The sequence below is a fragment of the Hyperolius riggenbachi genome, chromosome 12 (genome assembly GCF_040937935.1).
Source record: "Hyperolius riggenbachi isolate aHypRig1 chromosome 12, aHypRig1.pri, whole genome shotgun sequence".
Lineage (NCBI taxonomy): Eukaryota > Metazoa > Chordata > Amphibia > Anura > Hyperoliidae > Hyperolius > Hyperolius riggenbachi.
This window is the reverse complement of record NC_090657.1, coordinates 49,365,485-49,381,060: the sequence shown is the minus strand read 5'-3', so window position 1 is coordinate 49,381,060 and position 15,576 is coordinate 49,365,485. Positions and strand designations below refer to the sequence as shown.

Here is a 15,576-nt window from a genome sequence, read left to right as displayed (position 1 = left end):
TTATATGGCTTCCCTGGTGATCTAGGGCTTCTCCTATAGCTTCTAAGGTGGTATAGAGTGGGCCGAAAAGAAAACAAACATCTGCAGAGCTTGTCGAGCATGTGCAGATTATGCAGCCAGGTGACAAACCACATCCCATCATCTGACCAAACTGCTTTAACATATGTTACATAACATATTTATAATTACATCACACGTGATTTTTCTACGATTTTAAACAGTCTCATAATCAGCACAGTGCACTTTAGTGTAGAGTAAAGCCCATCCCTGTCCTGATCACTGATTCTGCTTCCAGGCATCAAACCACAAAGTGTCAGAAACGTCACCAGTGGTCCTCCTGTGCAGTGATGCATTGGTGGTAACATCTTACAGGATGCACCAATTCTGATTCAAAGGCAGCAGGCTTATTTCAGAGTGAAATTTATTAAGGAGGCGATGGCTGTGTTTTTTTTTTTTTTTTTTTTGGGGTGGTGGGATGGAACATATGTTGCCAGTGCTATAGGCATTGGTTTGTTTTGTGTGTATTTTTTTTTGGGGGGGGGGGGGGGGGGGAGTGTATTATGCAGGCAGCATTGAGTTTTTTTTTTTTTTTAAATCTTTATCTAAGGCCCCTTTTACACAGGCAACTGATAGACAGTGAACTCACCACCTGTCAGCTGCTCTCCGCACCAGCCAAGCGCATGTTAGCACTCGTGCCAAATGCATTTAAATTGCACTGGCGAGCAGCAGACGGGATGCTTAACTGCTCGGCAATGACACAGTTCAGTCGCCCATCTCAATAGAGCCTTAGGCCACATACACACATCAGACCATAGTCTTTTGATAATGAAAGATCACAGACCAAGTTTACCCCCTTCCATGTAGTATGAGAGCCATACCTACACAGTCTATTCTATGGAGCTGAACTCCACATCAGAAAAAAAATCTTTGCAAGATGCTGCACACACAGATGCTGTACAGACACAAAAGATCAGTATTTGCAAAAGATCTGTTCCTGCCAAAGATCCATTCCTGCAAATTGCATTCATAGTCTATGAGATCTGCAGATCATCATACACACCTTGTTTAACTGACATTCATCTGCAGATCAGACAATTATCTGCAGATCTGAAAATCCATCCTGGTGGATCTGATCTGCAGATGAATGTCTGTTAAACAAGGTGTGTATGAGGATCTGCAGATCTCATAGACTATGAATGCAATTTGCAGGAATGGATCTTTGGCAGGAACAGATCTTTTCCAGATACTGATCTTTTGTGTCTGTACAGCATCTTTGTGTGCAGCATCTTGCAAAGATTTTTTTTCTGATGTGGAGTTCAGCTCCATAGAATAGACTGTGTAGGTATGGCTCTCATACTCCATGGAAGGGGGTAAAATTGGTCTGTGATCTTTCATTTTCCAAAGACTATGGTCCGATGTGTGTATGAGCCTTTACAGTGAGATTTTTTTTTTTTCTTTGGCATTGTGTGTGTGTAAGATGTTGCCAGTGCTATAATTTTGTGGGATGGGGCGGAGAAGTGTAAATAGTAAGCCATCATCTGCTTTGGACAGGAAGGTTATTTTGTAGGCTGTGCTCAGTTTGAACAAGGGCTGGTTCACACTTGACGCTTTTTCAGCGCTTTACTGATCTGCGATCAGCTAAGCGCTGCTACTAATGTATCCCTATCTAAATATTCTTCACACTGCGGCATTTACCTATTTCAATCAATCGCAAGAGTGCTGCATGCAGTGTCTTTGGGGTGATGGCGATGTGATTCTCGTTCTATTGATGGGAATCACAAGCGCAAATTGCACTTAAATTGTGAGATTTTGCCGCTGAATTGCAAACACGGAACAAATGTGATCGCGGGGCAATGGAGGAGAAGCGGCAAGTGTAAACTAGCCCTTAGGGTTCCTTTTTAAACAGAAGAGAGCATATTGTTACCAGTTGTGAAGTAAAGCATTGCTTTAGACAGCCTCACTAGTGGCAGTGTGTGGTCACATAGAATCTGACATGGACAATGCCAACTGAATAACAAGACAAGACACAAAACATGTAGGCCCAGTGCACACAAAAAACCACTAGCAGATCCGCAAAACAGTAGAGGTTTTTGAAGCAGATTTCAGAGCGATTCTATGCATGTTTTCTAAACATGCCTAGCATTTTTTGGAATGTTTTTGTGTAGCAGATTTCATATTTTGTTACAGTAAAGCTGTTACTGAACAGCTATTGTAACAAAAACACCTGGAAAACCGTTCTGATTTAGCATTTTTCCACTTTCCTAGACTTTAAAGGAATACTTAAAGGGCTGTGCCCTCCCTCCTGCTGATGTCACCAGGAGTGTACGGCGCATTCCCAATATGGTCTGTGCCTGCACAGTACGCTCCTGGTGACATCAGCAGGTTCGAGGACATGGCAACGCAGGCGCAGTGGTTTTCAGACTTTAAAGTCTGAAATTCCAGAAGTGAACCTGAGATGGGGCCAGAACATCGGTGAGTGGCTGCACGGGCACAGGATGTCTGCGGGGGACCGTTAGAAGCCTCTGGTAACTTCATCTCATTTTCCCCCGACTCCTCCTACAGTATCCCTTTAAGTGAAAAAAAAAAATGATCTTTACTCACCCAGGGCATCCCTCAGCCCCCTGAAGCTGTATGGTGCCCTCGCAGCCCCGCTCCGATCGTCCTGTCCCCGCCGGCGGCTACTTCTGGGTTCGGCGACAGCCGCCGACAGGCTGGGAACGCGAGTGATTCTCCACATATCACCCTCTATGCTGCTACAGTGTGTGTGCGAGGGGGCTGAGGGATGCCCCGGGTGAGTAAAAATCTTTTTTTTTTCCACTTACGTATTCCTTTAACATTGAGGCAGAAGTGCCTCAGAAATCAAAAAACAGTGCTGCAGCCCCTGAGTTTCTGTTTGTGAAAAAAAACGATCCGCTCTGGTGTGCACCAGCCCATTCACTTTCATTAGCCAAGCGGTTCTCCCCCTGCATGCTCCAGAACCGCTCTGGCGTGCACCAGCTCTGACTGTATATTGCGCTTTTTTCCTGGTGGACTCAAAGCACCCGAGCAGCAGCCACTAGAGTGTGCTATATAGGCAGTAGCAGTGTTGCCCAAAGTCTCCTTATTGGATAGGTGCTGGCTTACTGACCAAGAAGAGCCAAGATTTGAACCCAGATTTGGTCTCCTGTGCCAGAGGCCTTACCACTACACTATAAAGGAAAAGTGATTTCAAGCAAGTCAAGAGCTAATGCACAGCAAAGATCTGTATTATTAGAAATGCTTGTTTGGGGGCAGGTTAAAGCTGCAACACTTATTACAAAAATCACTCAGTGGAGGTAATGTGTGTTTTATTCTCAGAAGGAAATCTCTTGTGCGTACATTTTCTTCTTTATACAGGTTACCTGTTTGTATAAAACACTATAACCCCATAAACATAAATTCAATGCTTACAACTCTAACCGCAAATCACTGCAGTGGTCCTGTTCCCCCTGCACTTTATAACAACCATTCTCTTCAAAGTGCACATGATATGAAGACCACCTCAGGATTTATACTTACCTAGGGCTTCCTGCAGTCCCCCGTAGTCCTCCTGGTCCCTCAGATTCTGTCCAGTTTCCTCCTCTCTCCCACAGTCTGGCCCGATAAACTCCTGACCTGGCCCAGTCACAGGCCACTGTGCATGTGCATTCCTGACCCTGTGCACCCCCTGATCACGCTTCTGTAGCCGGAAGTGTTCTGTACATCTGCAATTCACAAAGACTAACTGCACTTGCGCAGAATGCTCCCGACAACAGGTGCACAATCAGATGGTGTGCACAGCCAGAATCACATGTGCAGCAGTCTATGACCCTGCAGGATTGCAAGCCCCACAGCAGCGCAACAGAGGGGGCTGGACAGAATATAAGCTGCCAAGACTGACTACATGTGGCTGGAGGAAGCCCCAGATAAGTACAAATACTGAGGTGTTCTTCATCTCAGGTTTCCTGTAAAGTACACCTGTCAATACTGAGCTACGGAGGCCGCCATATTTACCAAAATACTGTTCCTTGGCTGTAATGCTGATCATCTGCAAATCACCTGGAAGAAGTATTTATAGATCAGGTGCTGATATTTCACGTTCCTGATCTCTAATACCCATTTGGCTGCCATTAATTCCTCACCAGTACTGCTTCCCTAAATCTGGAACCAAACCCTAACTGCCACATATTGTTCCATTTGTGCTAAAGGCAATACCTCCTCCACGGATGACGACCCCCACCTTCCAGTAGCTGTGCGCAAAGTTTTCCTGATTGGTCAGCAGTTGGTAAGAAATAATTAAAGATTACCATCTTAGTCAAGAACTGATACAGGTCCTTTTCTATACAGAGAATATAGTCTCTTTACTTCCTGATCAAGTTCTCTTAACATTTTGCTGTTCACTGAACAGTGCTGTGAATACTGGCCAATCAAGTAAAAAGTCAGTGCAGGCCATCACTTGTTGCTGGGTAGACTTCCCATCACAGATGTCCAGCTGTGAAAAACCGACTTGCAGCTGGCAGGCAGTGGAACCTTCCCTTTCTAATGACGCATGCACAAACTCGGAGAAGGGCGATAGCTGCCTTATACTCATTTCAGGCAATAGGAGCCAGCAAAAGGACTAACAACATTTTAATAAATATAAAATTACAGATCGGGAAATGTATATTTCATGCTGTAAACGCATCTGTCCTTCAAAGCAATGCAGTCAGGAAAACTGGCATTTCAGTAATGGCAAGTCTACTTCCACTTGAGGACCATTTCATAAAAAAAACCTAAGTAAATACTTGGATATATTTTCCCAGCTATGCTGGGCAGCATTAACTAACCACAACAATGCTGCAAAGTATAAAAAAGCAGCGATGCCCACTGCAAACAAACATATGCTAACTCTCATAAGTAGATCTTGTAGTATTATAATAAAACAAACAAAAAAAACCTAACAAGGGGGAGATACTAAGTGGTCCTTATTGCAAGGTATTTGTTAGCTGTAGAAGAGCTTGGAATCCGGTGAAGAGGTCTGTACAGTTGGATGGAATCTGACAAGGTTGGAGGATCAGAAGGACTGAGGTTAAAAGGGACTGATTAGTTCTTGTTGCCAATGAAATTAAGAATGCCATTCACTACATCCAGTGTCTCATCTCTGATAAGCACTATGTCGTAAGACTGCAGAAACTGATCCGTCAGCTCCTCAACCTGAGAGAGAGAGAGAGAGAAGAAAATTAATCCTATACAATAAAATGCAAGTGTCCCTGCGTCATCAACTGAATGGTTGTGTGTCCCTGGCTTTTTTGTACTGAGCATGTGCGCAGCCAGGGCAGTTAGGACACAGGGCCAGATCTGACAGTTTGCTGTGTGTGGTTCACAGAGGTTCTCATTGCATTGTGGGAAATAACAGCTTTTTCCAACTGCCAAGCAAGCAGCTCCCTGTGGGCATATACTTCAGACAGTGGTGGGGGAACGAGCAAGTGGGACGTGTATGTGCGCACATTGCGGGGGGTAGCGGCTGTGATCTTTAACGGGCGGGCCTTTTTACTAGTGGTTAGATAATTGAGCAATGTAAAGGATAATGCACAATTTGTGGTGTTTGGATCTACTATGACTGGAACTAAACACAGAAGACCTAAAACAACCAGCCCTGACCTAAAATGCTAGAAGTGGCCTTTTATTTATAAACTAGAAATCAGCTCCTGCAATTTAGCATGGTTGGCTGGTCTCTCCCTCTTCATCCTAGCGTCCAGCTGGCCAGGAAACAACTGAAGAGGTATGAATGTACTGAAGTTATATACCCTGCCTGCCTGCCTACTGATTATGCTAATCTTTTAATGGTGGGCTTAGACAGGTCAATCGGCGGCTCGATTAGCCGCCGGATCGACCCCAGCCGCATTCCCACCGGCGGTCCTTGTCAGCCGCTCGATTCCCTGCATTATCCGCCGGCGGGAATCGAGCGGGCGCGGGTCGAGCGGCATGATCGGGCCAGCTGAATATTATCAGCTGGCCGGATCAGCTAGTCGATACACGGTACAGAACCGTACAGTGTATCCCCAGCATAACTAGCTTCCTGTCCAGTTACATTTGCAGGGAGACAAGTCTCAGGGTTGCTGTCCTGAGGACGTCCTGGGAAAGTTCTGTATGATTACTTGAATTGTCTTTCTCTACTTGTATTGTTTTTCCTTGTTATTATTTCTCAGCAATGGTATGCATATTCAATTTATCTCATTGATCGATGTCATTGCTCAACTTATTGCATAAATGTTTGTAAACTTATTTTGAAAAATTTCAATAAAACTTGAAGTTTACAAAAAATAATCTGTTGGGCCTCATACTACATGGAAGTGGTAAAATTGGCCAAACACGTTATGAGGTGCGTAGGCAACTTTAAAGTGTACCCGAGATGAACAAAATGACACTTACCTGGGGCTTCCCCCAGCGCGCTTCAGGCCGGTGGCTCCCTCCCTGTCCTCCTGGGCCGCCTCGATCCTCCAATAGCCTGCACGGTAAATCCACCGGTTGGGGTGAGTTGGCGTATGCGCAGTCTGGCCACATGGAACACTGACTGCGGGACTTACCGTGCTGACTATCGGAGTAGCCAGGTGGCCCAGGAGGACAGCAAGGGAGCCATCAGCCTGAAGCATGCTGGAGGAGGCCCCAGGTATGCAATTTTTTTGTCTCATTTCAGGTTTCATTAACTCTGTGAATGGTGTATATCGGGCGTAGGAAGGAGGTCTCTCCTGCATCTGCCTTCCTCAGTGATTGTAGAATACAAGTGCTTCCCCTGAAGAATTAGCCCTTCTCCCAATGGGTTATATTTGTTCACTTGCAAATCAGTGCTGAGTAACTGCAGAGGCAGCAAGAGCACTTCCCACACAGGAGGAACTGGGCTCAGTGCTGTGCTATACCCACAACTAGTGCTTACTGCTCTTTTCATTCATATTACATAATTCCACCATGTGTGCAAATTGAATGTACTTTGGATCACAATTGCACGGAAGTGCATGTGGCTGGTTGAGTATCGTACTGCCTACAGTTTGCATTATATTGCACACAAGGTGAAATGATCTGCATCTCTTTGAGCATGACTAGAAATGGTGACAGGAGGCCAAAGGAAGCAGCGGTGTGAGGGAGTAAAGGGTGGCCACAATACAAGATGGGCTCAAGTCTCATTTTCCACATAAAGATTCACAATGACTGCTAGCCCCTCCCACACGGGGCTGCCAATTGTGAATCCCAATGAAATAACACAATATCCTCTTGTTTTTTTTTCAGTCCTCAATCATGTGACCCATTCAAGCCAATGGAAAGCCGGAAACTCACTGCTTATAGTAACAGAGTTAAACACTGCTAAAAACGTATTCATGGGCATTTTTTTTTCTTTGTTTCATGGAATTCTGTGATGAACAGTTATAATTGGGCAAGCTATACAGCGGCGATCTTTCGCCACTTTATAAATAGTCACCTCTGTGTTATAGCCACAGTATCAGCAGTACAGCCAAACAAGGAGCGGCTTTCATGGTCCATTCAGGACAGTTTATAGCAGCCCAGACAGCCAAATTATCCCAGGGAAAAACTTAAAACAGAAGGTATTTGTGATAATTCAGGTTGGAGTGAGCATATGAGGTCTCCCACAATGCATCACTGCGGAATATGCAAATCATCCCTGGTTGTCCCTGTAAACTAGCCACACCTTCAGAACCGCTGGAATGCAATGATGTGTCAGCTTGTTAATTGTACAGAGCCACAATCATCCAACATGTATACAGACTGTTTCAGATTGTTTGATCCTCATCAGTGCATGACATGAATTAATATGGCTCTATGGAGTAAAACTTGAAACACCCAGAGTTACAGACTACCCAGCAAGCTCATGGTGAACCAGAACTCCTAGGAGTGTTTAAGACGTTACAAAGGACCAAAAAGCCCCCTTACTAAAATTATCACAAATACTTTGTTTTAAGAAGGCAAACTTTTGTTTTGCTTAACATTTTAGTAAGAGGGCTTTTTTTTTTGTCTTTAGTAGTCCCTTACACATTCCATTTAGCACTGTCTACGTTGTGATTTTGGTGAATTTTTTTAGTAAATAAAGAGAAAAACGTTCCAGACATTTTCCTTCTTTACTACCTCTGACTGCAGAAACATTTATGATTATATTGGAATGCTTGCAATGCAGGGTCAGGTTGTAGACTACATAATAAACACAGAGCAGTGGGTGAATGGAATCTGATTTTGTTGCTGACAATCCCGCTTTTAAATACATACTAGATATGCTAGATACAGCATCATGTTCTATAATCTATATGATACATCATATCCTCACCTTGTCATTGAGGAAGCCAATTCTGAGGATATTTTCCACATTGGTGACTCCTTCTGCCATTGTGAGGTCGCCTAGCGTGTCTCCGAGGAGGAGGATGTTATGTCGGTGGCTGATCTGCTGGAAATATTCCGTGTCTGTCAAGACTGAATTGTTCTTGTTATAGGTGTGAATGAGTTTTCCTTTAAATCCAGTTAGGAAACCCTAAGAGGGAAAATAACACATCCATACATAAAGTATACATCACACATTTCCAGCATGAAGTACTTGATGACATTCCATCCTGTCATCCAAAAGTGTCATCCAGAGTCAAGTGTCTCACTAACTGATATTATGTCTAGTCTGTATAAACGGAAAGTGATCTGAACAATAGTTCTTCTCATCAGCACAGGAGCTGCACTAAAGGGATAATGGACGTGTGTGTTTATGATGCAGTCTTATCTGCTACCAGTAGCATGTATTCTTGTGCAAGGTATACTTTAAAGTGCATTTCCAGTCATAGAAAAGAGCCCACAGCTTATTAAGAAATGTAATGGTTTTAATTCAATATTGCAATTATTTTCTAAATGCTGCTATTCACAAGTGCTAGGTTATAATCTCTGGCTCTTTCTGCTCCTTACATAACTTTTGAATGTGTAACTTAACCACTTCACCTCCAAGGGTTTTTAAAAATAATGAAAATTTCATTTTTCTATGGGAAGGTGTATAATAGGGTATTTGGTTGTGGTTTTACTTTTTGGCCACCAGATGGAGATACAGAGTTAGTGTGTTCTAAAAATAGAAGACAGAAACTAATCTATTTGATCCCATAGAGCAGTGATGGCTAACCTTGGCACTCCAGCTGTGGTGGAACTACAAATCCCATCATGCCTCTGCCTCCCTGAGTTATGCTTAGAGCTGTCAGAGTATTGCAATGCCTCATGGGACTTGTAGTTCCACCACAGCTGGAGTGCCAAGGTTAGCCATAACTGCCATAGAGCCTTTCCGGTCCTCTCTCCGTGCCCTCATTCCACTGCTGTCTCCCAGTTGGGCCAACTAGTCGAATATGCCTGCTTCAGAAGTATTTGTGTCCTTGACTACTTTTGAAGAACAGTGGGTCTGTACTGTGTGTGTGTGTGTGCGTGTGCGTGCGTGTGCGTGCATGTATGCACGCACGCACGCACACACACAGAGTCTCGGAGGCACAGCATTTCAACAGGGGACAATGGTGAACCAAGGGCATGGAGAGATGACCAGGAAGCCTGTATGGGATCTAGAGCCTTCCCTCTACATAGGTGAGTAATATAACTTTTTTTTCCACAGTTGCTTCAGATGTGCTTTAAATTGGATCTATACTGTTTCAAGTAAAACTGAAAATCACATCTGTTGAAAAGCCCAGGCCCAGCTAAAAAACAAAAAACTCCCTAAAATAATCCCTTATGAAGTCACCAGACACAAATGATCCTGCTTACTTCGGTAAAGTCTCCATATTGTTGCTCTGTTCTAGGCTAGGACTACGCTCCTTCCCACTGTGTGAAGGTGGAGCTGCAAATCCAACAATGTTTACAGATGGACAAGTGTAAAAATTACTCGACAACAGGGGTGCCCACACTTTTTTGGCTCGCGAGCTACTTTAAAATTTGCAGAGCCCAGGAGATCTACCAACATTTAGGTAGCAGGTATATGGGTCTTCAGTATAGGTAGATAGGTATAGGGGCCTTCAGTATAGTTAGCCAGGTATAGTGTAGTTAGGTGTAGGGGCCTTCAGTATAGTTAGCCAGGTATAGTGTAGTTAGGTGCAGGGGCCTTCAGTATAGTTAGCCAGGTATAGTGTAGTTAGGTGCAGGGACCTTCAGTATAGTTAGCCAGGTATAGTGTAGTTAGGTGCAGGGGCCTTCAGTATAGTTAGCCAGGTATAGTGTAGTTAGGTGCAGGGACCTTCAGTTTAGTTGCCAGGTATGGAGTAGTTAGGTGTGGTGCCTTAAGTATAGTTAGCCAGGTATAGTGTAGGTAGGCGTAGGGGCCACTCACCTCCCTCCAGTTCCAGCGGCGGTGTCTGGGGCTCCTCCTGGTCTTCCCTCCATCAGCCGCGCTGCGAGTGCCTCCGGAGTCCGGCGAGTAAAGGGGGCGGCGAGCAGCGTGCATTGCGCCCAGGCCCAGCGCCGCCCCCAGCTATGACGTCGCGGCCGCGTCCTCTCCCGCTGTACCACCCTTCTCCTCTCCGCCTCTTGTTCTAATTGGCCAGCGGCTGGCAGCAGATTCTGCCAGCTGCCAGCCGCAAAATGTTACATGACCCCGATCTACCAAATAGGCGGTCACGATCTACCGGTAAATCGCGATCAACCTATTGGGCACCCCTGGAAAGTCCCCATTATTCAGAATTCAGGAACCTGGAAGTCTCAACTCACCAGCAAGCCAGAGGGATAACGGGGACCTTCTTTCAGGGGGTTTTAGAGGCATTTAAAATACTGAGCCTCCAGCGATGTCTTGTAGCCTCCCTGCAGCTCCTAGCAGCTTTCCAGCGCCAGGTAAAGAAGCTGGCGTGTCACCTGACCCAATGCAGGTCATGTGACACGCTGGCTTACATGCAGAGGATGACAGAAAGCTGCAGGGAGACTACAAGACATAGCTGGAGGTTCAGTGAGTATTTCAGGGGGGAGGTTTGTGCTGTTTAGGCTGGTTGCTTAAGCAAGCACATGTATCCAGCATCAGGCGATCCCTGCCAGTGCCAGATACCGGGTACTCTGCTGTATTTCTCAGAGCTCAAAACGTGTCCACTCCTTTAAACTTTGTTATGGAGATCTTTACTTTTATTTTATTTGTATTTATTTATTCGTATTGATCAGCTCTGTGGGGGGCTCTGCATTACACTTACCTCCTCATCAAAGTCCATGTAGTTGGAGACCACCTTAATATTGGAATGGTAGACTCCTGCCTGGCGGATGATCTCCTCCAGAACATCCCCAATGCCAGCCGAGAAGATGAACAGCGGAATCTCACGCTGGTGCAGGGTGTCAAAAAACAGCTGAAAACCTTCCCTGGAGGAAGACAGGAGAAGAACAGGAGTGGGGAATTATTATTATTGATGATGCATATCACCTCATCATCTATCATGGTACTGTGCAGAGTAATAGCCAAGGGTGCATTACACAGACACTGGTTGCTATATGTCTTGTGAAGCACTCCTCTATGCTGTTTCAACGATGTGCCAGGCCACGGTCCAGCAGCACTCAGGACCAGTCAGTATAAATGGCAATTGTAGATGAAGCCGGCACCATCCATTAATCTCAATGCTCTCTTATTGATAAGATGACATTACAGTATATAAAGCGACGTTTCAAGGCTTTACGCCTCTTTCTCAAGCTGAAGCTGTATGTCAAATGTCAGTTACACAATCTCAAAGTATGGCTTGTTTATATAGTACACATGGTTACGAGATAGCCAATGATACTTAAATATTCAAACTCTCCAATCATAATAGCCCGACCTATTATGGGGCTATTATGATTGGAGAGTTTGAATATTTGAGTATGATTGGCTATCTCGTAACCATGTGTACTATATAAACAAGCCATACTTTGAGATTGTGTAACTGACATTTGACATACAGCTTCAGCTTGAGAAAGGGGCGTAAAGCCTTGAAACGTCGCTTTTTATACTGTAATGTCATCTTATCAATAAAAGAGCATTGAGATTAATGGATGGTGCCGGCTTCATCTACAATTGCCATTTACACAGACACTGGTACATAATACAGACACTGGTACATAATACAGACACTGGTACATAATACAGACACTGGTACATAATACAGACACTGGCACATACCTGTAATACAGACACTGGCACATACTACAGACACTGGCACATACTACAGACACTGGCACATACTACAGACACTGGCACATACTACAGACACTGGCACATACTACAGGCACTGGCACATACTACAGGCACTGGCACATACTACAGGCACTGGCACATACTACAGACCCTGGCACATACTACAGACCCTGGCACATACTACAGGCACATACTACAGGCACTGGCACATACTACAGACCCTGGCACATACTACAGGCACATACTACAGGCACTGGCACATACTACAGACACTGGCACATACCTGAAATACAGACACTGGTACATAATACAGAAGTGGTAGGCAGTATGATAGCAAGCAGGAGGAGGAGGAGGCAGATAATGAAGGTGCGGTTGGTTAAGTGTAGATTTGTGTTTGGAGATAAGAGTGTGGTGTCACTATTAAGAAATTAAAGAAAAATTGACCTGCACACCATCTGTAAGTTGCAAAAAGGTTTGTATTCAAGAAACACACTATTTACACAAAAAATAGCAAAACAGCATCCAAAAACAGAGACCTTATTTTACAATGTAGTCACACAGTGGTCACCCAATACAAAACAAAAGCTGTACATCAGTTGCAAAGGAGCAATATAGCATATGAGAGGAGCGCATGAAGCATCATGAATGTACATATAGCACAAAGTACAGCCTGAGCAGCACGATCTGATGAATGATTATAGCAGGGTGACCGCAAAAGCAAAGTCCATATTACCCTACTGATATGCTAAATTGCTCCTTTACAACTGATGATAGCTTTTGTTTTGTATTGGGTGACCACTACACTGTAAAATAAGGTCTCGGTTTTTGGATGCTGTTTTGCTAACTTTCATGTAAATAGTGTGTTTGGTACAAACCTTTTAGCAACTTACAAATGGTGCGCAGGTCAATTTTTCTTGAATTGTATGCTGGGGCATTGAGCCCGATTTACTAGACCGTGCACCCGGGTCTGACATTTCTGGATTGTATATGTATATGGGTCTGCAGACCTTTCTAACTGTAGTCACTATTAAGAAAAACATGAGAAGCAAGGTGAGCAAGAGTATGGAAGGGGGAGAAATGTAAAGTGATCTGCTGACAGTGGGAGATGTGACATTTAACCACTTGAGGGCCACAGTGTTAAACCCCCCCTAAAGACCAGGCCATTTTTCATTAAATTGGCCACTGCAGCTTTAAAGAGACACTTAAGTCAAAAAAAAAAAAAAAAAAAAAGAGTTTTACTCACCTGGGGCTTCCAATAGCCCCCTGCAGCTGTCCGGTGCCCTCACCGTCTCCCTCCAAACCTCCTGGCCCCGCCGGCAGCCACTTCCTGTTTCGGTGACAGGAGCTGACAGGCTGGGGACGCGAGTGATTCTTCGCGTTCCTGGCCACAATAGCGCCATCTATGCGGCTATAGCATATATCATATAGCAGCATAGAGGGTGCTAATGTGCCTGGGAACGCGAAGAATCACGTCCCCAGCCTGTCAGCTCCTGTCACCGAAACAGGAAGTGGCTGCCGGCGGGGCCAGGAGGGTTGGAGGGAGACGGCGAGGGTACCGGACAGCTGCAGGGGGCTATTGGAAGCCCTAGGTGAGTAAAACTCTTTTTTTTTTTACTTAAGTGTCCCTTTAAGGATGATCGGGAAAAGCAGGCTGATATTAAAGAGGAGATAAACCATTTTAGCAAGAGGGTGAAAGTAATAAAGACAGATTGAGGCTAGTAAATATTGTATAATATCAAGTCCTGTCATGGGGCTGCTAATTTCCCCGCCTGGCCCAGTAATTGAGTGTAGTGTCTATAGAGTAGAAGAAATCTCTCCCTCCTGCTCTGCCAATCAGCAGACAGCTTAGGGCGCGGTCTGATGCGTCTCATAACTCCCTAGCCTATTGGAAGTGTTACAGAGCTCTGTTCCAGACTGTATATAGATATACATAGTGCAGGATGAAGGATTTCTCCCGCTCTATACTAACTGTGCCTGGTGTCACAAATACAACCTTCAAGAAGAGCCCGACACTCTTATTCACCACAGACCTAAAGCAAGATTGCTGATCTGTATGTTAGTTATGGTCAGTTCCACTAAGTACTACGATTACCATTTTCTTAGTTTTAATTTTCAGTTCAGGTTTGCTTTAAGTTTATTGCTAAGAATAAACATGCACACAATCTCTCTCCTCTCCCACGTCCTGTCTGTCCACTTTGACCAATGAAATTCTCTGTCCTCCATTTTGAAAATGGCATTACCCCATAACAGCTTCCTGGTCAGCACACAGTTAAACTGCAATATTGCCCACTTGAGCCATGGGGAAACATTACCTTGCACATCAGTTGTCCTTTCAGTTTTAACTGACAGCAACTGATATATTTCAGTTTTGTCAGAACTGTAAGGAAGACAATCATGAGCTGAGAGGAACAGATGGCAGGGTAAGTAATAAACACATGATGTACCTGAAAATGAATATTACATTAATAATTTTACTCATTTCAGGTTCACTTTAAGGCCAAGTCACTGATGTGAAGCAGGACTAATAATACAGACATGCTGATGCCATAGCTGGTGACTGGAGAACGGCAGATATCTTCAATGGAGGCAGAAGAAGCCAATGGGAGATAAAACCATCCAGGATATATGCGAAACTGAAAGTGTGAGTGTACTGGCCGATCTAAGCAGTATTACCTCAGTATGGCCCGTGACTCTTTCACGACCTGCACTAGCTTCTGTTTCTCAATGCGCTGCTCACAGAGAAGAGTGTGCGCTTTACTCCACCTGAGAGACAAAACAGCAAGTCAGAAGACACAACACTGGGATCAGAAACAGCTGCTATGGGACAACATCATTCTACGCATCATACAGCAGTCATCAAATGCCATATAAAATAGCGACCTAAGGAAGCCATACATCAGGCGACTTGGTGGCCAATCGACCGTCCGATTCAATTAATAAAATTAATTGGATGAAAATTGGTGCCACCAAGTGCATGTCCGACCGACAATGCAACCAATTTCAGGAAGAAAATTGGTCACATTGTCGACCGCGCATTCTGCAAGATGTTGGGCGGATGGGGGTGGGAACGGCCTGCAATTTTGCGACAACTGACAAATGCAATGAAACCCCCGGCGCTGTCACCCCAATGAATGATGTCCCCCCGGTTCCCTGTGAAAGGTATACATTACTTGTCTGCGGCCTGCACTTGTCCCTCCGCTGCTCCGGGAGTATTCCGCTGTCCATACACGCACGCCCCATGTGGTTCTCTAGTAAGGGCGCACGTGTGACGTCACACGTCAGAAATACCGGAAGCCAGTGTGGGATAAGCGCAGGCCGCGGACAGGTAATGTATACTTTACACTGGACACGGAGGATCTTTCTTTAGGGGACAGGGTGGGTGCGGTGCACAAGGCCAATTCCAGATTGATTTCAGCATGAAATTGATCGGGAATCAGCCTGCGGTGTAT

At 44.8% G+C, this 15,576-nt stretch overlaps 1 protein-coding gene across 2 annotated transcripts in view; it reads right to left on the bottom strand.

Moving 5' to 3' along the window:
• Positions 1–3,309: 3,309 nt before the first annotated feature.
• LOC137541088 (7-methylguanosine phosphate-specific 5'-nucleotidase A-like) overlaps positions 3,310–15,576 on the bottom strand; it is a 34,291-nt gene continuing 22,024 nt past the window's right edge. For both annotated transcript variants that reach the window (XM_068262228.1, XM_068262227.1), the window contains 4 exons: positions 14,801–14,890; positions 11,160–11,322; positions 8,309–8,509; positions 3,310–5,190 (listed from right to left, as the gene is read on the bottom strand). In XM_068262228.1, the coding sequence (XP_068118329.1) occupies positions 5,080–5,190; positions 8,309–8,509; positions 11,160–11,322; positions 14,801–14,890 (565 nt within the window). In that variant the 3' untranslated portion in view covers positions 3,310–5,079. The remainder of the gene's footprint in view (positions 5,191–8,308; positions 8,510–11,159; positions 11,323–14,800; positions 14,891–15,576) is intronic.